At 43.5% G+C, this 23,065-nt stretch overlaps 1 protein-coding gene across 5 annotated transcripts in view; it reads left to right on the plus strand.

Moving 5' to 3' along the window:
* Positions 1 to 23,065, plus strand: part of ANKMY2 (ankyrin repeat and MYND domain containing 2) — a 118,779-nt gene that overhangs the window by 88,885 nt on the left and 6,829 nt on the right. For all 5 annotated transcript variants that reach the window (XM_033930965.1, XM_033930960.1, XM_033930961.1 and 2 more), the window contains exons 8-9: positions 18,449 to 18,577; positions 21,998 to 22,127. In XM_033930965.1, coding sequence (XP_033786856.1) covers positions 18,449 to 18,577; positions 21,998 to 22,127 — 259 coding nt within the window. The remainder of the gene's footprint in view (positions 1 to 18,448; positions 18,578 to 21,997; positions 22,128 to 23,065) is intronic.

Here is a 23,065-nt window from a genome sequence, read left to right on the forward strand (position 1 = left end):
AACACATACTGTATATACTCGCTTATAGGATGAGATTTTTGGGCCAAAAAAAAGGCCGAAAAATTGGGGTCTCATCCTATATTCGGGTCATAACCTGACCCCCTCCTGGACTTGATGCAGGCTTCTAGGCTGGGACAGGAGGGACCCGTCCCGGCTGATACTAACAATTTTTTTACCCCCCCTCCCCCACGTACCTTTTCTTGCATCTCTGGTTGTTCAGTAGTGTATGGGCAGGAGCGAACTTTCCACGCTTCTGCCCTGCGCCCCTCCTTCCGATCTTGCAGCCAGCGGTGTACTGGCATGCAGCAGCAAGCTTCTCGAGCTCCCTCCTGCCCTACGCCGCTTACTGAATGGCTATTTCCAGTTCTTGTGAAAATTACGAGAACTGATAGCAGCCATTCAGCGAGCAGTGCATAGCTGGGTGAGAGCTCGAGAAGCTTGCTCCTGTGTGCTGGTGCGCCGCTGGTCACGAGATTGGAAGGAGGGGTGTAGGGCAGGAACGCGGAAAGTTTGCTTCTGCCCATACACTGCTGAACAACCAGGGATGCAAGAAAAGGTATGCGGCGGGGAGGGGGTAAAAAAATTGTTAGTATCAGATGGGAGGGATCCCTCCTTTCCTGGCATACCACTAGACCACCAGAGGGGGGAAGAGGGTATAGGGCAGGGAGGGGGGCTGGCTGCAGAGCCTGGCAAGTAGTGAGAGGGGTTGAGTGCAGAGCCTGGCAGGGGAGGGTGTGAGGGAGGGGACACTGGGTGCAGATCCTGGCAGGGCATGGCACTTGAATATTAAGCCCCATCTTATATTCGAGTCAACCATTTTTCCTCCTTTTGGGGGGGGGGAAATGGGGGTCTCGACTTATATTTGGGTCGACTTATATTCGAGTATATATAGTACATGCATTTGCCCTTCTGTGCTAGTACTCTGTAATATACAATGGGACCTAATAATGCATATAATAACTTATTAGCACTTTACAGTAAATCTAGCTCTTCATTTTACAGCATTAAATTTAATTGGACTTTTCTGTCTGAATTGTGATTATTTTTGTGACCTGGACCGATTTACTGTAAAGAGGCAAAATTCTGGGCTTGTTGGACCATTGGACTAAACCAGCTTTGACAGCGTTTAGAATCTTATGGTAAAATCCCATTGCCTTATAGTAAAATGTTTGCATGCAATGAAATGTTGACTGCTCTGTATTTATTTGTGGTGAAAATGAATTTACAGGTGTGAGCTTATCCTGCTCTTCCATCAGAAAGAGAATGATTAGCTCAAGTTTTTTTTTTTAATTCTTTATTTAATTTTATAATTTGACATAATAGTCAATTCAAAGAAATATTCCAATACCAGTCTCAACAATATTTAACAAGATAATCAAAAAGATAAAAGAAAGCAAAACAAAAATACAATAGGACATTTTTTTTTACAATTCTAAATATGCTGGATTGAAAAATTAGACCTCAATAAGAGGGGAGAAAGCTACATTCGCTGAATTTCAATCAAACATTACTAAGAAAATAAGGATAGCATTGAGTGGGGACAGGAACCTAATTAAACTAAGCAGGTTGGAGCAACAATTCTCTCAAGAATATTAAGTTTACTCTTTCGCAGAAATAAATTTTATCAGCTGCTGAGGTTCAAAATAAACATGTCTATTCCCCTGATAGACCATCGCACATTTACATGGGTATCTGAGTGTGAACGTAGCACCCAACTGTAGGACTTGATTAGCTCAAGTTTAGTTTAGTTTATCCCATTACAGTCTGATTAATTGTTATTATCTTGATTTCTTCTTGCCTACAAAGCAGTAGCCAGACTTTCTACCCCAAAATATCTGAGAATGTTTGTTAGTATATTGTCAATGCAGTCCTAGATAGATGAAATGTACCATGTATAGATTCTTCTCCAAGGACAAGCAGGATGTTGGGTGAAATCATGCAATAGAGTCCTGTGTGGATGCTAACCAGTGTTCTATTAATTTACAAAGCCTTTGGCAGCATAACATGGCACATACTTGAGTCCCTTCACACCCAGCGTGAGCATATTGGACCAGCAGTCTTTGTTTTGCCTTGGAACAGAGAGGTCATGTTCAGTGAGCTCTCAGTGCATCATGCTTTTGGTTATTCAGTGCCTTCCTCACAGTACATGAGATTTTTTTTCCCCCCCCTCTGTATTTTATTAATGTTTTTTCCTCCTACCCCTTTATTTCTTAGAATTTTCAGCAAGTTTGTTTTCTTAATTTTTTTCATGGCTCCTGAGACCTGCTTGATCCTGAGCTCCGGCCAGGGTAATTTTTTGTTTTCTTCATCTCTCATAATTGAGATGTTTGATTTCACATTGGCTAAAGCTGATACAGTCCACCTAGCTGTCATTGGTAAACACACTAATTGGCTGGCAAGTTGTATTTCCTTCATTTTATGCCCAGGCTGGGCTGACTCTTGAGGATCATGTTACGGCTCATGATGTCAGAACCATGGCTGTGTCAATAGCCCACTTCCTACTTGAGATCAGTCCAGACATTCACATCTCATTGTCTTGAGCAGAATACCCAACATATCAGTTGTTATCCAGGACAAGCAAGCAACCTATTCTCAACATGTGGGTGACGTCATCCACGGAGCCCGGAACAGACAGCTTCGCAAACAGACTTGCTTGAAGAACTTTTAGAAAGTTTGGGACTGCCGCACCGCGCATGCGCAAGTGCCTTCCTGCCCAACGCAGGGTGTGTGTCTCCTCAGTTCTAAACTAAACTAAACCTTAAGTTTATATACCGCATCCTCTCCATGAATATAGAGCTCGGCACGGTTTACAAAAGTTTAATAAAGGAAGAGAATAGCACATTGAGTTTGGTGGATTGAGAATAGGAGGGGAGGAGAGCGTTACGTTTTTGTGAAAAGAATGCTTACAGAATATTTGGAAGGAGACTTGAGTCCGCAGTGGGGTAGTAAAGTTATTCGAAAGCCCTGTAATTCTGAAAAAGAGAGATTTTCCCGCATAGAGGATACCTTTTAGTGAGGGGAAGGAAAGTTTAAGTTTTTGGGTGGGCCTGGTATTGTCGGGACTCGGGGAGTTCCAAGATAGAGGGATTAGAGGAGGGAGGATGCCGTGTAGGATTTTAAAAGCTAGGCAGGAGCATTTAAAATTAACCCTGGCGATTATTGGGAGCCAGTGGAGTTTGGACAAAAGTGGAGAGACATGGTCAAATTTACCTTTTGCGAAGATCAGCTTGGCCGCGGTGTTCTGAATTAGTTGAAGTCTATGAAGACTCTTTTTTTGTTAGACTAAGGTAGATGGAATTTTAGTAATCTAGTTTGGAAAGGATGATGGATTGAACAAGGATGGCAAAGTGCTGTTGGCGGAAGCAGGATCTCACTTTCCTCAGCTTGTGGAGGCTGAAGAAGCATGATTTTACCAGGGAGTTGAGGTGGTCATTGAAGGAAAGAGAAGAGTCGATGATGATGCCTAGAACTTTGCTTGAGAACTCAAGCTGCAGCGTGACTCCAGAGGGCAGTGCGAAGATGATGGGCAACTGTTCTAATTTTGGACCGAGCCAGAGAAGTTTCGTTTTGGACTCATTCAGTTTCATTTGAACAGAGAGGGACCAGGATTGGAGTTTAGTTATACAGGCTGTTATGTTCTCAGAGAGGTTGGTAAGGTTCGAGTTTGTCTCGAGAAGGACAAGGGTGTCGTCAGCATAAGTATAGATTGTTTCAAGGTAAGATTGATGGAAGATTTTCAGGGAAGACATGTAGATGTTGAAGAGAATAGGGGATGGGGTGATCCCTGCGGGACTCCACAGGTCGGTTTCCACGGAGCGGACTTGATGCCATTTGAGTTGACAGTGTAGGAACGGGAACGTAAGAAGTTCGAGAACCATTCTAAGACTGTGGAGTCAATGGCTATCTCAGAAAGTTGATAAATTAGAATATCGTGGTGGACGACATCGAAAGCTGCAGAGAGATTGAATTGTAATAGGACTGCAAACTTATTGCGAGAGTGTAATTGTTGCACCTTTGAAATTAATGAGACCAGGAGGGATTCGGTGCTGAAATTGGGTCTGAAACTGTATTGGTAAGGTAAGAGAATGGAGAATCTCTCTAGGTAGGAAGAGAGCTGGGTGGAAATGATGGCCTCTAGCATTTTAGTCAGGAGAGGGATGTTTGCTATGGGACGGTAGTTAGAAGGGGAGGAAGGGTCAAGATCGGCTTTTTAAAGTAATGGGGACAAGGCAATATGTCCCATTTCTGCGGAGAATAGGCCCGATGTTAAAGCGGAGTTTATAAGTCCGGTAAGGGATGAGATAGCCTGTGCGGGAATATTCTCGTACAAGTAGGAAGAGAATGGATCTAGGGTACATTTGCAGGATTTCAGTTTGAGGCAGAGATTGGCGAACTGGTGTTCAGATACAAGTTCGAAAGAAGTCCAGGATCTGTCTGCTGGGATAGGGTTAGAGTCATTGGGGGCCAGAGAATTGAAGGAGACTGATGGGGGGAAGGAGCTTCTTATTGTAGAGATTTTTTCGTTGAGGAATTTTGCTAGGGCGTTTGCTGATGGGGAGGAGTGGGGAATGGTGGAGTCGTTTTCTGAAGTTAAGGAGCGCCAGATGTTAAACAGTGTGCTGCTTTGGTTGTTGGATCTGGAAATTTTATCACCATAGTAGTTCTTCCTAGCTTTTTTTAGTACTGAGTTTTAAACTTGATATTTTCCCTCCAGGATTGTCTGTCTGAAGGGGATATGGATTTTTTTCCATTTGCGCTCCAGTGTTCGATATTTCTGCTTCAGTTCTCTGTGATACGGAAGATACCAAGGGGCTTTACGGGAGTAGGAGATGGATTTGATAGATAAAGGGCAAGAGCACAATACATAGTCTTGCAGAGGTTTATTCAGTTGCGCCAGTTGGATTCTGGGTCGGTAGGCTTAGAACGGGAGGAAAGGTTATTCAGAAATTGGGACCAGAAGAGTTCGCTCGTGATTTTTTTGTGGAAGGTGATAGGATTTGTGGCACGCGGTGGAGATCCAAGGTGGGACATGAAGATGGGGAGGCAGAAAGAACCTAGAAAGCGATCAGACCAAGGGACATGTTCCCAACGAGCATCTTCGGCAGAGGTTTTGTGTTCGGTCAGGTCAAAGAAGCTGATGATGTCTAGTGTGTGCCCCTTTTCGTGGGTTGAGGAGGATGCAGTTCTCAGTTTTCCGCGGAGCTGAGAAGTCTTATTTTCGACACTCTGTGTTAGACTCAGTTCTAAATTTCATGCCTTCTCTCACCGCGGCTCGTGTTTTGTTATTTTTTAGGGTCACTGTGTTTATTGTGCGTTTTCATTTCTTTTTTTAAAAAAACCCTAAACTTTAATTTTATTTCTTTTGTCACGGTGGGGCCTGCTTTGCGACCTCCGCCGGCGGGTTTCAATTTTGCTGAAGCCATCTTTCTGTATATGTTCAGGCCAGCCACAGCTTCAATAAGTGTAGCCCTTGCCAGCGTGCGATCTCCCTCACTGACCCACATAGGTGGTGTATTCAGTGTTTGGGACCTGACCATTGTCCGGAGTCATGCAGTCGCTGTGCTACCCTTCAACCTCGAGCCCGCAAGCATCGTCGAGTTCAGGTGGAGAAACTCTTTAGCAGTATGGATCCCCTTGCCCCGGTCTCGACCTCGCATCCGGTCAAGCTTCTCACAGGGGTTCTGCCTTCTGCTTCGACCTCGTCCTCGAGTAATCTGCTAAGTCTTCTCCTGATGAGACGCTTGCCTCGCTGCCTCCCTCAGGTCAGGTGCCAGCAGTGGTTATCAGGCTGCCTAAGAAGCATGTCTCCAAGTCGAAGAGTCGTTCTTCCTCAGAGACTGTTACTGCGCCAAAAGTGCCAGATCCTCCAGTCTCGGAGTCACGTTTGGAGGCTCTGATCCAGACCGTTTTGGATCGTCAGTTGGGCAATATCCTTGCCAAACATACTCGTACCTTGACTTTGCTTCCTGCAGTCCAGCCTGAGCACTCAGTAGTAACACCTGGAGTTGAATCCTTGGTTGGGCCTCGAGCTGAATCTCCTCACTCTATACAAGGAGTCGAGTCCTTGGGAGTGCCTCGGGAGGATTCCACACTCTGTATGCAAGGAGTCGATTCTTTGTGAGTGACTCGTCTAGAGCATAAGCACTCTATTCAAGGATCTGAGTCTTTCAGTGCCTCGACATCAGGAGCACAATCTCTTGTGGTGTCTCGACCTCCAGCCCTCGTTCCTCGCATAAGGCATCGCCCTTCCCGAGGCATAGGGCAACGACTCCTCGACTTTTTTCTCAGCAAAACCTGCCTGGTTCGAGGCACAGTTCTCCACATCAGTCGAGGCATTCGTTGAGGCACAGAGCCTCTTCTCAAGACATGCCTCGTCTCTCTACACCTCGAGGCTATTCAAGGCTTTCTACTCTGAAGTCAAGGACACCACCTCCATCTGCTTCTCCTGCGAGGGATTCTTCTCCCAGTGAGTCGTCTATACCTGCATATTCAGGTCTCAGGTGTGAGTACTCCAGGGAAGCTTCACTCTCGTTCTCTGCTCTTCGAGGCGCTTCGAGGTCACCTTCCCCTCGAGGTCAGCCTACCTTGGTACAGATATCCCTTTTTTCTTTCCTACGTCAAATGAGTAAGGAACTCAATATTAATTTGGACTCTGATTCCAAATACACTACTGAGTATTTAGAAGAAATGGATATGTCTCGACCTCCTGCGGAGTCTCTTAAAATACACATTAATAGACTTCTTTCTCATACTTTCAAGAGGAACCTTGAAACACCTTATTCAATTCCTGCTGAAGCAAGCAAGCAGAAATCCCGTTAAAGAATGGTCCACTACAAGTGCTTCGAGAAATCTCAATTATCCCATCAATCCCTTCTCATGGAGTCCTTTCTGAAAAGGAACAACCTTTCCAAGGTTTATGCCACTGTTCCCCCTGGAAGAGAGGGCAGGACCATGGTCGCCGTTTGTATCAGAATTCTCTGATGGCAACTAGGGTTTTGAATTACAATTTTATCTTCATTTCTTATTTCAAGCATTTGGTTGACACACTGCCTTCAAATTTCAAGTTGTTCCTCAACACCATCTTGCAGGTTTTCAGAATACCATTACCACTCTGAATCAACTCTGCGTGCATCTCCTTCAATCTTCCTATTATGCATTTGAGCTTTCCTCGAGGGTCACTGCCTTCTCAGTGGCCATGCTCCGGCTTGCCTGGCTTCGCACTGTTGACATGGACCCTAATCTTCAGGTTTGCCTCGCCAACATTCCTTGTCAAGGCAATGACTTGTTTGATGACTCCATCGAGGAGGCCACTAAGAAGTTGTCTGAACATGAGAAGTCATTTGCTTCCATCATCCGTCCTAAGCCTTCCACCTCTAAGGGCTTCAGGCCTCTACCATCTTACCAGCAGAGTTTCCCACAGAGGGTAGCTCCTTATACCAGAGTGCCTCCATAGGAAACAACCACAGCAGCAACAACAGAGGCAGCAGAAACCTCAGACTCCTGCTGCTCCTAAGGCCTCTCAACCTTTTTGACTATCTAGTACAGAGCATAACCTCCATCGTTCTGCCTCTGTCCTCTCCCCTTCCCATTGGAGGTCGCCTCCATCATTTTTACCATTGCTGGAAGATGATTACATCAGACCTCTGGGTGCTGTCTATCCTCAAGGAAGGATACTCTCTTCGTTTCCTCCAGATTCCACTTGATCTTCCTCCAAGAGAGTATCCTTCCAATCCATCCCAGACCACCCTTCTTCAGGAAGCTCAAGCTCTGCTTCATCTCCGTGCCATCGAGGAAGTTCCCTTGGAACAGCAGAGCAGGGGGTTTTACTCCCGTTACTTCCTGGTTCCGAAGAAGACAGGTGATCTGCGCTCCCATCTTGGATCTCGGAGCACTCAACAAATTTTTAGTCAAAGAAAAATTCTGCATGTTGTCTCTGGCATCCTTATATCCCCTTCTAGATTAGAACGATTGGTTATGTTCTCTAGATCTCAAAGATGCTTACATTCACATTCACATTCATCCAGCCTCTCGACAGTTCCTCAGATTTCGGGTGGGAAATCTGCATTTCCAATACAGAGTGCTACCCTTTGGCCTGGCTTCCTCCCCAAGAGTATTCACCAAGTGCCTGGTGGTGGTAGCAGCAGCTCTGCAGAGCCATGGTCTACAAGTGTTCCCGTATCTGGACGACTGGCTCATCAAAGCTTCATCATCTCAGTGGGTTATTGTAGCGACCCAATGGACTATTTGGGTCCTTCAAAATTTGGAGTTCGAGGTCAACTTCCCCAAGTCCCAGCTACAGCCCTCTCAAAGGTTGCAGTTCGTCGGAGCTGTCTTGGACACTATCCAACTCAGAACATTCCTTCCTCAGCAACGTCAGGATGCTGTCCTTCATCTCTGTCAAAGTGTCTTCACTGCCAACAATTTCAGCAAGACACATGACAGATCTACTAGGTCACATGGTGTCTACTGTTCACGTGACTCCTTTTGCCAGACTTCACCTCAGAATCCCTCAGTGGACCCTGGCATCCCAGTGGGTGCAGGCTTGCGACCCACTCTCTCAACACATTAAAGTGACTCCTTCATTGAGACCGTCTCTGCTGGTGGATGCTCTCTTCCAATCTCTCCAGAGGTTTACTGTTTCAAACACCCCCTCATCAGAAGGTCCTCATGAAAGATGCCTCGACCTACGCTTGGGGGGCTCATCTCGATGGTCTCCGTACTCAATGCCTTTGGTCCAGCACGGATCATCAGTGTCACATTAATCTGCTGGAACTCAGAGCGATCTTCAATGCTCTCAAAGCTTTTCAGCATCTTCTTCATGACCTGTTAGTCCTCATTCAAACAGTCAACCAAGTCGCCATGTATTACATCAACAAACAGGGAGGAACTGGATCTCTCCCTCTTTGCCAGGAAGCTCAGAAGGTTTGGAATTGGGCAATCCTTCACAACACCTTCCAGAAAGCTGTCTACATTCAAGGAGAGAAAAACTGTCTGGCGGATAAATTGAGTCGTCTTCTGCAGCCTCACGAATGGACACTCAATTCCTCGTCTCTCCATCACATTTTTGCTCAGTTGGGAACTCCTCAGATAGATTTCTTTGCATCTCCCCACAACAACAAACTGCCTCAGTTTTGCTCCAGGATATACTCTCCTCACCACCTCGAGGCAGATGCTTTCTTCTGGAATGGACGACTCTGTTTCTCTATGCGTTCCTTCCATTCCCTCTGATTCTCAAGACTCTTGTCAAACTCAAACAGGAGCATGCCACCATGATTCTGTTAGCTCCTCGGTGGCCTAGGTAACCTTGGTACTCCCTTCTACTTCAACTCAGTACCAGGGAGCCTCTGCTTTTACGAGTATTTCCATCTCTGTTTACACAGAGTCAAGGGTCTGTATTTCATCCCAGCCTGCGATCTCTACACCTGACAGCTTGGTACCTCTCCACTTGATTGCCTCTCTACAGTTATCTCAATCTGTACTGGACATTTAGAGCCTTCCAGGAAGCCTACCACTAGACAATGCTACAATCAGAAATGGACTAGATTTTCTGCTTGGTGCACCATTCATCACAAGGAGCCCCAATCTACCTCCTTGTCTTCAGTTTTGGATTACCTGTTCCATTTGTCTCAATTAGGCCTCAAATCCACATCAATTCGAGTCTATCTCAGTGCAATTGCTGCTTTTCATCAGCCTATCGAAGGGAAACCCATTTCTGCTCATCCTGTGGTTTATGAAAGGTCTTTTCAATGTCAAACCATCTCTCAAACCTCCTTCAGTGGTTTAGGATCTCAATGTTGTTCTTGTTCAATTGATGAAGCCTCCTTTCGAACCAATGTATTTGGCTCATCTTAAATATCTCATTTGGAAAGTGATTTTTCGCATTGCTCTCACGTCTGCTCACAGGGTCAGCGAGCTACAAGCTTTAGTTGGAGACCCATCCAGACAAGGTGGTCCTCCGTACTCATCCTAAATTCTTACCTAAAGTGGTTTCAGAATTTCATCTCAATCAATCCATTGTACTTCCTGTGTTTTTTCCAAAGCCTCTTTCTCATCCTGGAGAAACAGCTCTTCATACTCTGGACTGTAAGCATATTTGGCTTTCTACTTGCAAAGAACTAAGCCACACAGATCTGCTCCTCAACTTTTTGTCTCCTTTGATCCAATCAAGTTGGTACATCCAATTTTCAAGTGCATCATCTCCAACTGGTTAGCTGCTTGCATCTCTTTCTTCTATGCTCAGGCTGGACTGCATCTACAGAGTCGAGTCACAGCCCATAAAGTCAGATCTATGGCGGCATCAGTAGCTTTCCTTAGATCTACTCCTATTGATGAAATCTGTAAAGCTGCCACTTGGTCCTCGGTTTATACTTTCACCTCTCATTATTGTCTGGATGCTTTTTCCAGATGGGATGGCCATTTCAGCCAAGCGGTGTTACAAAATTTATTCTCCTAAATTGCCAACACTCCCACCATCCTATTATGGTTAGCTTGGAGGTCACCCACATGTTGCGAATAGGCTGCCTGCTTGTCCTGGGATAAAGCACTGTTACTTACCATAACAGGTGTTATCCAAGGACAGCAGGCAGCTATTCTCAAAACCCACCCACCTCCCCTGGTTGGCTTCTCTGTTAGCTATCTGAACTGAGGAGATGTGCGCCCTTGTGTCAGGCGGGAAGGCACATGCGCGGTGCGGCAGTCGCAATCTTTTTAAAAGTTCTTCAAGCAAGTCTGCTTGCGAAGCTGTCCGCATCCAGGCTCTGTGGATGACGTCACCCACATGTTCTGAATAGCTGCCTGCTGTCACTGGATAATACCTGTTACGGTAAGTAACTGTGCTGTTTGCTCAACAGTTCTGTAAAATTGTTTTGTGTCTAGAATCCAATTTCAACTCTTAAATTCCATTTTTATTCTGTCCTAGGCTGCACCATCACAATGAGAATGTAAATAAAATTAATTGGTTTCTGATTGACATTGCTATTGCAAGACCCTGTTAGGGGTTTCCATATGTGAGAAACAAGGAAGGCCCTGTTGTCCTGGCAGAAAACAGCTACTCGCCTGTAGCAGGTGTTCTCTGAGTACTACAGGACAGAGATATGAGGATATATAAAGTAATAGAATGCAGGGTAGCATCCACACAAAGCTCCATCAGATGATATCGCCCATATGTGAGAAATACATGTCCTCCTGTCCTTGAACACGTACTATAGGTGAGTAACTTCACTTTAGCACCTATACCATTCTAGGTAGTCTTAGTTTTTAGCCATAGCCTCTAGCTTCACCATACCAGCTGCTAGGCTTGACTGTTCCTTTCCTCTCCCTTAGAGAGAGAGAGACTGTGCAGTAATGCTAATAGATGTAAAAATCTGTGTATCAGTGAAAATATATTTGAAGCTTTTATCTGTAACCATTTTTAAATTGCATTCTGAAATGCACATAACTAACATAGAAAACTAACATATGCCTCCCAAAGTCTACCCATTTTTGGACCTACAAATAAAGCTAAACTTCCAGTGTGTAGTCATTAGTCAGATTTGGTCAAGGGCCTCTTTTATGAAGCTGAATAATGTGGGCCAGCGTGGTAAATGCACTGAAGCCCATAGGGATTGAATGGGCTTCAGTTCATTTGACACATGGCACTCGCTACCGTGGCTTGATAAGAGGGCCAAAATGAAGTGCAACGGCAGATCTTAAGACAGTTTTTAAATAAGAAATGATGGGTAACATAAATAAAAATAAAAGCCACTGTATAGCCATTTTAATCACCAGTAACAAAAGGATCTTGCCAGTAGTGATTCTAAGAAATACAGAGAAGGGGTTTTGTTGTAACTTTTGCAAAATATGTTCAAAAATCCTGTACTAAACATGTCCATTTTTGAATGAGAAAATCTATCTTTTGGTTTGAAAATCATTTTATTTTAGACCTTTTTGTTGTCCTGCTTCTTTCTTTAAGGGCCATTTTCAATCAAAACATCCAAGGGGAAAACGTAAAAGCAAGCTATTGTCTCGGGGCCAGCAGTTTTAATAGACTGGCCACACAGACATCTCAGCAGAGCAGTGAGGAAGGACTACCGGGTGAAACTGAAAAAAGCCAAGAGATGGCGAAAGCGCATGTGGAAGAGCATATGGCTAAAAATGTAAAAAATGAAGACAAAATTTTTTTCAGATATTAGTGAAAGGAGGAAGATGAAAAATGGAATTGATAAAATAAAAGATGTGGAGAGTGATGAGGAAAAAGCCAAAGTGCTAAACAAATACTTCAGTTTTCTGTTCACGGAAGAAAATCCTGGAGAAAGACCAAGACTGTACGGCAAAGTTTGCAAGAAAATGGAGTAGATTCTATGCTGTTCATGAAGGAAAGTGCTTATGAGCAACTTGAAAAACTGAAGGTGGACAAAGCGATGGGACCGGATGGGATCCATCCCAGGATACTGAGGGAACTCAGAAAGGTTCTGGCGGGTCCTATTAAAGATTTGTTCAACAAATCTCTGGTTCCTGGGGATTGGAGAAGAGCGGATGTGATCCCTATTCACAAAAGTGGTCACAGAGATGAAGCGGGTAAGTTTCGTTTATTGGAAAAATAATGGAAGTGTTGCTGACAGAAAAGATAGTGAACTTCCTAGAATCTAATGGGTTACAGGATCCGAGACAACATGGCTTTGCTAAAGGTGAATCGTGCCAAACTAACCTGGTTGAATTTTTTGATCCAAAGAACTGGATCGAGGACATATGCTAGATGTCATTTACTTAGATTTCAGCAAAGCCTTTGTCACAGTTCCTCATAGGAGGCTCTTGAACAAACTTGAAGGGCTGAAGTTAGGACACAAAGTGATGAACTGGATTAGAAACTGGTTGTCGGACAGATGCCAGAGGGTGGTGGTTAATGGAAGTCGCTCGGAGGAAGGAAAGGTGAGTAGGGTTCGGTTCTGGGGCTGATCCTGTTCAATATGTTTGTAAGTGGCGTTGCTAAAGGGTTAGACGTAAAGGTTTGCCTTTTTGCTGATGATACCAAGATTTGTAACAGAGTAGACACCGAGGAGGAAGTGGAAAACATGAAAAAGGATCTACAAAAGTTAGAGGAATAGTCTAATATCTGGCAACTAAAATTCAATGCAAAGAAATTCAGAGTAATGCATTTGGGGATTAATAATCAGAAGGAAGCGTATATGCTGGGAGGTGAGAGGCTGATATGCAAAGAGAGGGAAAGAGACCTTGGAGTGATAGTGTCCGAAGATCTAAAGGCGAAAAACAGTGCGACAAGGCGATGGCTGCTGCTAGAAGGATGCTGGGCTGTATAAAGAGAGGCGTAACCAGTAGAAGAAAAGTGTTGTTGAAGCCCCTGTACAGGTCATTGGTGAGGCCCCACTTGGAGTATTGTGTTCAGTTTTGGAGACCGTATCTGGCGAAGGACATAAGAAGCGGTCCAGAGGCGGGTGACAAAAATGATAGGAGGTTTGTGCCAAAAGATGTATGATGAGAGACTGGAAGTCCTGAATATGTATACCCTAGAGGAAAGGAGGGACAGAGGAGATATAATTCAGACGTTCAAGTACTTGAAACATATCAACGTAGAACAAAATCTTTTTAAGAGAAAGGAAAATGGTAAAACCAGAGGGCATTATTTGAGGCTGAGGGGTGGGAGACTCAAGAGCAATGTAAGAAAATTCTTCTTTACTGAGAGGGTGGTGGATGCCTAGAATGTGCTCCCGAGAGAGGTGGTGGAGAGGAAAATGGTGACAGAGTTCAAAGAAACGTGGGATGAACACAGAGGATCTAGAATCAGAAAATAATTGTAAATATTGAAGAACTAAGGCCAGTACTGGACAGACTTGCATGGTCTGTGCCTGGCCGTTTGGTTGAGGATAGGCTGGGGAGGGCTTCAATGGCTGGGATGGTATAGATGGGTTGGAGTGAGCTTTGACGGAGACTTCAGTAGTTGGAACCTAAGCACAGTACTGGGCAAAGCTTTGGATTCTTGCCCAGAAATAGCTAAGAAGATGAAAAAATAATAATTAAATTGAATCAGGTTGGGTAGCCTGGACGGACCATTCGGGTCTTTATCTGTCGACATCTACTATGTTACTAAGGAGCACTGCTGTGAACTTCACATAAAAGGTCTTAGGTCACATCACATCATAACACTTAAATTTTGTGGTGAGCCTACCAGGAATATCAACCCCCCCCCCCCAAAAAAAAATGCACTGTACCCAACTATATACCATTATACAGAAATAGGTCTTATATGTGGGTTCTATAGATATTTTTTTGCTTTTTGTGGCACTCATACGTTCATCACAATTGTACAGTTAGTGGGGATTAGCGCCCAAGAAAAGGATCTGGGTGTTATCGCAGACAATACGATGAAATCTTCCGCCCAATATGTGGTGGTGACCAGGATGGTTAACAAGACTAAGAATGTTATAATGCCCCTGTATCACTCCATGGTGCGACCTCATCTGGAATATTGCGTTTAATTCTGGTCTCCTTATCTCAAGAAAGATATACAGTGGTACCTCGGTTTCCGAGTGCACCGGTTTGCGAGTGTTTTGCAAGACGAGCAAAATATTTGCAAAATCGGTGCCTCGGAAACCGAGCATGGCTCGATTTACGAGCATACCCCCCCCCCCGCCTCGAACCGGCACCCCCCTGCCACGATCCGACCCCCCCTGCCACGATTGGGCACCCCCCTGCCACGATCCGACCCCCCTCCACGATTGGGCACCCCCCGCCACGATCCGACACAATTGGGCACCCCCCCCCGCCGCTTCTTACCCTCATCTGGGCACTCTTGAAAATCGGCCTTCTCCTCTGCTGGGCCTTGAGCATCTGAGCATGCTCAAGGCCCAGCAGAGGAGGATGCCGATTTTCAAGAGTGCCCAGATGAGGGTAAGAAGCGGCAGGGGGGGTGCCCAATTGTGTCGGGGGGGATGTCGGATCGTGGCGGGGGGTGCCCAATCGTGGAGGGGGGGGTCGGTTCGAGGCGGGGGGTGCCGGATCGCAGGGGGGGGCCTTCAAGGGGAGCAATGCCAGTTCTCGGGGGGAGGGAACGCATCAAAGCAAGTTTCCATTATTTCTTATGGGGAAACTCGCTTTGATAAACGAGCATGCTCCTGGAACGGATTATGCTCGTAATCCAAGGTACCACTGTAGTGGCGTTAGAAAAAGTACAAAGAAGAGCGACCAAGATGGTAAAGGGGATGGAACTCCTCTCATATGAGGAAAGACTAAAATGGTTAGGGCTCTTCAGCTTGGAAAAGAGACAGCTGAGGGGAGATATGATTGAGGTCTACAAAATTCTGAGTGGAGTAGAGCGGGTACAAGTGGATCGATTTTTTTTACTCTTTCAAAAATTACAAAGACTAGGGGACACTCAAAATTACAGGGAAATACTTTTAAAACCAATTGGAGGAAATATTTTTCACTCAGAGAATAGTTAAGCTCTGGAACGCGTTGCCAGAGGATCTGGTAAGAGTGGCTAGCGTAGCTGGTTTTAAGAAAGGTTTGGACATGTTCTGGAGGAAAAGTCCATAGTCTGTTATTGAGAAAGACACTGGGGAAGCCACTGCTTGCCCTGTATCGGTAGCATGGAGTATTGCTACACTTTGGGTTTTGGCTAGGTACTAGTGACCTGGATTGGCTACCGTGAGAATGGGCTACTGGGCTTGATGGACCATTGGTCTGATCCAGTAAGGCTATTCTTATGATATGGGCCTAGGTTCCTTTTTTTTTTTTTTTTTTTTTTTAACAGTCCACTGCACTAACCAATAGGTTACTCCAGGGACCTGGTTGCTGCTGTAAGAGGAATGGCCATTATATCTGCAACTGTCATAAAGCCTGGTATGCATTGTCACTTTAGGGGGTTGGGATGGCGGAGTCAGTGACCACTGAAGGATTGAGGGGAGGGTCATGCCTTTATCCCTTCAGTGATGGTATTTCTTGTTGAAACATATCTAGATAAAAATTTCCTATTTTTGGCTCTGAATGTTTTTAAAGTTCTGTTGTAGAAAAATGTCTAAATCATACACCCTGCCCTAGTCCCAACAAAAATGTGCCCCCCAACAAGTCCACTTGAGATCTAGATGAACTATAGAGAAAATCATCTTTAAAAAAAGTTTTCCAAAATAGTGATTTGGACATTTATGTGAAAAGGGGTCCATATATCGCTTTGTGCCATTCTTTGGATATTTTTCTGTTTCCAAAATGAGCCCCACAAAGTTTCTTTTATGCATTTCGTATGGCTAATTGTCAACTTTTACCCCTTCTGTCTACCCTCTACAAAGATACATCCAACCCAAGGGCTACCTGCTCAGCTTGCCATTTAGAAGATGGGGTGGGGGAAGCGATAGGGAAACACACACCCAGGTAGATATGATTGTCTGATAAGCCTTATTCCTTAAGGAGCCTAGGCTAACAAAGCAGTGATTCTCCTTCTATTTAGAACAAAAGTGTTTGCAAATTACAGTATAGTTCAAAATGATTCCCTTCAGAACAAGAGTGGACCCTGTCCCCTTTTTACATTACCATATACAAGTACAAGAAAACCTTGGTTTGCAAGTGTTTTGCAAGACAAGCAAAACATTTGATTATATTTTAACTTGATATACAAGCAATGTCTTGCAATACAAGTTCATACAGTATACACACATCACAACTGAGCTGATGGTTCTTCTCACTCTTGACACTGCAAGAGTGTAGTGACTATTCTAAACAAAAAGTCTTGCAGTACGAGTACATACAGTATACACGTGTCACATCATCACAACTGAGCCAATGGTTCTCTCTCTCTCTCTCTCTGGCACTGCCTTCCCCATGTCCCTTCAGCGTCTTCTCCCCACTCTGCCTTCCCCATATCCCTTCAGCGTCTTCTCCTCACTCTGCCTTCCCCATGTCCCTTCAGCGTCTTCTCCTCACTCTGTCTTCCCCATGTCCCTTCAGCGTCTTCTCCCCACTCTGTCTTTTCCGGAAGTTGCATCAGAAGAGAAGCTTCCACCCACACATGCCTGCTACTGCTTGCAAGCTCCGACGGCTTTGTGAAAGCTACTCAAAATGCGCCGCAAAGGTAAGAGATAGAGAGGGAGATAGATTCGGGTAGGTAGGAAGGAGGGAGGGGGCCGCGCATGATTTGTGATCGTGCGTGTTCCTTCCCTTAACTGCGGGGACAAGGTCATTCACCGCTCCACGGGGCGATGGATGGCCTTGTCCCCATACCCGCAGTGAGCACTTATTCCCCCCTCACCGTTTCAGTGGGTTAGCCGCGGGTAACAACCACCGTGTCATTCTCTAGAAAAGAACTCCATTTAAATAGAAAAAAAAGATAAAAGTAACATTTCTAATACATATTATATAACAATCTAAACTAATTAAATTAAAAATCAATTAATTAAAATAAAAAATATAAGAATATATAAATGCAGATTGAAGTCCCAAATTCACATGCTGTTAGTTTAAAAAGGCCAGTTGAAAAAAATGTGCCTTTAAATGTCTTCTTTAAAATTTTGGAAAGATTCTTCCTTTCTCAATTCTACGGGCAAACTATTCCATAAAATTGGAACTAAATTATAAAAAATGCAAAATTTCTGGTTCAGACAAGATGAGTCTTTAGAATATGGGGTACCACTACTCTGTTATTGTTTAATGATCTTAATAATCGCCTAGGCCAGGGGTAGGTAATTCCGGTCCTCGAGAGCTGGAGCCAGGTTCAAGTTTTCAGGATATCCACAATAAATATGCATGAGATAGATTTGCATTTCAAGGAGGCAGTGCATAGAAATCCATCTCATACATATTCATTGTGGATATCCTGAAAATGTGACCTGGCTCTGACTTTTGAGGACCGGAATTACCTACCCATGGTCTAGGCGCATAGAATAAAACTAAGAGGTCCTTTTACTAAAGCACACTAGTGCATCTTAGCGTGCGCTAAATGCTAACGCGTGCTAATGCATCCATAGGATATAATGGATAATTTAGCGCATGCTAATTTTTAGCACGTGCTAAGACGCACTAGTGCGCCTTAGTAAAAGGATCCCTACGTTAGAAAGATATAACAGTTGTAACTCATATAAAGCTCTATGTGCCAACATCAAAATCTTAAATTTAATTCTAAATTACATTGGTAACCAGTGGAATTTCAAATACAAAGGAGTCACATGATCACAAATATGTGCATGTCTTAACAACCGAATCGCAGCATTTCATACTGTTTGTAAGCACTTTAATTGCCCTGCTGCTGTTTTTGCATATATTAAATTGCCGTATTCAAACTTGGTACAAAAGCATGGATTAAGGTAAGAACATAATCTCTTTTTAGAATAGAGCATGTGCATTATTTCAATAGAACAAGCTATTAATCTATCATTAATTTTATAATTTCTGGAAGCCTTACACATAAATTGCAAATAAATATCTAAGGTTTAGCTGTCAGCTATGGTCTTTTTGTTATTTTGTTTAGGGGTCTGATCCAACGGCTTTTTCTGTGCTTACCCAAGCTATTACTGGCCAGCTGGGCTTTGTAGATGCTGAATTTTGTACTACTTGTGGTGAAAAGGGAGCAGAGAAAAGATGTTCCGTGTGCAAAATGGTAAGCCTTCTCTCCTGAACTATTCTGCAAACATCTTTTGAAAAGTAAGTCATTTTACAGATTGATTGTCTATATCTTCTGGGACTGTTGGCATTTGGGTTATAAAAGCACCACTTTCTCCTATGACAGTATGCGGTATGGCCAACAGATGCATTATAAAATACATCAAGGTATTCTTAGCTTAAGAACTTAAGAATTGCCATACTGAAACAGACCGATGGTCCATCAAGTCCATCAAGCTAGATCCCAAATAGTAAAACAGATTTTATACTGTTTATCATAGGAATAAGCAGTGGATTTCCATCTCAATAATGGCCTATGGATTTCTCTTTTAGGAAATTTAGCTTCATTTCTTAAGGACAGGATCAAGCTATATTTATAAATATATGTTCCAGTGCAATATGTGAGATATTCTAGACCATAGGGTCTAGAATGTCTCGCCCATCTACTGGAAAAGAGCTTACCAGAGTAAGTACATAATCTATTTTTACATTGTGTGAGGTCTTTTTCTCTCAACTGTTTTTGGTACTTTTTAACATTAAAAGGAATTCATTTCCTAACAAGTTCTGTACAAGTCTTGCGTAGATGTCTGCAATAAAAGCTTTTATTTTTTTCAAGTAGTGCATAAAGAAATAGAATGGAAGAGAGCTGGGTTTCAGCTGTTGTGTTCACCTCGTAGCAGGACTAGAGAAATTGTCCTTTCAACAGGACAATAATCCTAAACACTAACATGTTTCTTGACTACCTTTCCTATTGGTTGTTTCTGCTTTTCATTTATCAACCTCTTATTTCTGTTTATCCAAAGAGGTCCATGTGGCATCTATGCTAGTGTACTTCATGTATAATAGTTAATTTACATGGAGGCCCTTTTACTAAGCTGTGGTCCACACTGTGAAAAGCAGCTGAAAAAGCCAACAGTACTAATAACTGAAGAAAATCCCCTGACTCGGATTCTCTCTCCTAGCCATTTGTTGAGCCAAATGCCAACTGTTGATTCTATAGGGTGGTTGTTACCTAGAAATAGAATGTTAAGATAATAGCCACTAACTTTCAAGCTTGTCCTTATTAATACTTTTGGTAGTTGCCAATTTTTAGACAGAAGATCACAATTTTTGAGGCTATGAAGCTCGCTTTTGCTATGCAGTCTTCGATAAGCAGGGGTCAAAGGTCTCTCAGAATTTTGTCAAGGCGCTTACTTGTAATTGAGTTGAGTCCCACGTGTCTTATGTAAGGAGAGGGAGGTGTATATGCTCCTGATTAACTGGCAGGAGACTGGGTGAGACTTCTATAATCCTTGTTGCAGTTCAGTTTCAAATGAGAGGTTGGTTCTGTTAGGGGGTTGCACTAAACCAGGGGTGTCAAAGTCCACTGTTGCATGCTAATAGATCTCATGCATATTCATTGGGTAAATCCTGAAAACCCGACTGGATTGCGGCCCTTGAGGAGAGACTGACACCCCTGCACTAAACAGTTACTATGCTGAGCAGACAATGTTCAATGCCCTGAAAAAAGTTTTATGAAGACTTGTACAGAGGTGGTATGAAGAGCTCAGAATACCATGAACAGCCAGATTGGCTTCCCTTCTTCCAGCTGGATTTTAAGGGATTCTTTTTCTGTTTAGAGCAATGGTTCTCAACCTTTCTAATGCTGCAACCCTAATTTAATAAAGTTCCTCAAGTTGTGGTGACCCCCAACCATAAAATTATTTCTGTTGCTACTTCATAACTGTAATTTTGCTACTGTTATGAATCGTAATGTAAATATCTGATATGCAGGATGTATTTTCATTGTTACAAATTGAACATAATTAAAACATAGTGATTAATCACAAAAACAATATGTAATTATATATTGTGAAATATTTATTTCTAATTACAAATAAATGTATGTGGGCGTATCTGCATGTGGGCGGACCCCCCTGGAGACGGATAGATGAGCAGTTGTGTCTCGGTTCCTAAGACCAGTGTTCTTCAACCTTTTGACACCAATGGACTAGTGGAAATAAAATAATTATTTTGTGGACCGGCACCGATCCGCGGACCGACAGTTGAAGAACACCGGGCTAAGTGGTGCCCATCTCCACTCAATCTCTGCCCCAGACCCTGCCCCATAATAGTACTAATTGTAACACCATTTTTTCCTTCATTTTTCATATATACACACAATATAATTGTATTAACAACACATAATGGTTAACCACAAAATTAAAATACACAAAACACACTGTATGCTTTTTAACATTCATTCCTTCCAGAAAACAGATAACCCCATGCAAATGCAGGACCAAAAACTAAAAGTACTAATATTTACAAACAAACCCTAAGATGCAAGACTCTGCAAGCAGTGCAACCCTGAGGAAAAGAAATAAATGCATTTCTTCCTGAACAGACAAATCAGTCGCTAAATAAAAAAAATAAAAGCATTTCCCCTACCGTTTTGTGTCTCTCCCTCTATGTGCCTTGCCTTCTGCCTGCCCCCCGGTGTTATCTTTGGGCCGGTCCACTGTGAAATCAACGCAGCGTCTTCGGGACAGCTCCCAGTGCTGTATTGCACAAAGCTGTGGGCAGTGGCTCCTCGCGCGCATCCCGCGCCTCATCTGGAAGCCTTCCCTCTGACGTTGCGACATCAGAGAGAAGGCTTCCGGGTTCAGATGCAGGCTGCGCGTAGGAGCCTTTTCCCACGGCTTTATGCGCTGCAGCACTCAGGGAGCAGGCCCGAAGACGCTGCATTGATCGCACCATGGACCAGCGGCTGAAGAACGTTGTCTTGGGCCCGATAGACGTGCTGGCCCTGTGTACCAGCAGAAAATTTTTGTGGACCGGACCAGTCCACAGACCAGCGGTTGAAGAACACTGCTTAAGACCATCTGAAATATGTGTTTTCCAATGGTCTTAGGTGACCCCTGTGAAAGGGTTGTTCGACCCCCAAAGGGGTCGCAACCCACAGGTTGAGAACCGCTGGTTTAAAGGAAGGGGAGTTATTTTGCTGGTATGGCTATTGGGATTTTACTTGTCTTGGAACCACTATTGACATGGGCATAATAATTTTGCTTTAAAACTAACCACGCAGAGAAATGCAGGATTTAAAGCTAGTGAGGGAGAAAACAACCAATGGCAATCAGCATTTGCAAATTAGCTTCTGTAGTATTACCATTAGCAGATCCTTTCCTTGTAGAGGAAATAGAATACTGCATTTACTTAGTAACGGTAGATACCTGTATAAGCAAACTGCAGGAATACAACAAGGAATTTATATGTGTATTATATCTGATTTGTTTTGCTGACATGATTTGAGTGTTTAAAAAATATTCCACTCTTTTTTTTTTTAAATAGAAGCATTTATATTTTTATTCTACTTATGTGCTGCACTGATGCTGATAACAGTATGAGTGTGATATTTATGATGGACTATTATTTCCAGGTGACTTATTGTGATCAGAATTGCCAGAAGGTGCACTGGTTTACACACAAGAAAGTTTGTAAAACTTTGCAAGTTCATGAGAAGCAGGATATGGAGGCTGCCAAGGTGAAAAAGAAACAGGAGAAGAAAGGTTGGTATGATGTGTTAGGCATAACCACTTCTAATTACTATACTATACTGCTCTTATATCCTGCAATTTTTTAACAAGGGTTTAATGTGGCTAACAAAAGACTTTGTATAGCGTTACATAAGGAACAGTGCATGAGGTGAGAGAGATCAGTAGAGACAGATGTATTGGCTAGAGCAGGGGTAAGTAATTCCGGTCCTCGAGAACCATAGGCAGGTCAGATTTTCATGATATCCACAATAAATATACATGAGAGAGATTTACATCTCAAGGAGGCAGTGCATGCATATCCATCTCATACATATTCATTGTGGATATCCTGAAAACCTGACCTGCCTATTGCTCTCGAGGACCGGAATTGCCTATCCCTGGGCTAGAGTAATCTTAAGTGTCTTCATGAAGCGGAAGTATGAGGAGATTTGTTGTAGAGATGTAGGTAGTTTATTCTACATGTATGGAGCTTGGAATTCAAAAGTGGACTCAAACATCTTTTTTGGTAGACTTATTGAGGGGAATGGGATCTTGAACTGCTGCATTGATTTTGAGTTGAGTAAAGAGGGCGTAACCTTGATGTTTGTGGTGAGCCCATGGGAGTATTCGCCATATGTAGCTTTGTGGTTCATGCAAGTAATTTTGAACTATATTCTTTGCTTTATTGGTAGCCAGACTAGTTCTTATAGAAGTGGAGTGGCTTTTTCCATTTTGCTGGCTCCCAGTCTGGCTGCTGTATTCTGAAGTGTCTGTAATTTTTTTGAGTTCCTTTCTCATACCAAGAACTGGTTAAGTGGAAGGTGACCAGAGGGTAGTGATCAATGGAGATCGCTCTGAAGAAAGGGATGTTACCAGTGGTGTGCCTCAAGGTTCTGTTCTTTTTAACATTTTTATAAAAGATATTGCTGAAGGGTTGTCGGGTAAGATTTGCCTCTTTGCGGATGATACCA

Source organism: Geotrypetes seraphini, chromosome 2, assembly GCF_902459505.1.
Source record: "Geotrypetes seraphini chromosome 2, aGeoSer1.1, whole genome shotgun sequence".
NCBI classification, from domain to species: domain Eukaryota; kingdom Metazoa; phylum Chordata; class Amphibia; order Gymnophiona; family Dermophiidae; genus Geotrypetes; species Geotrypetes seraphini.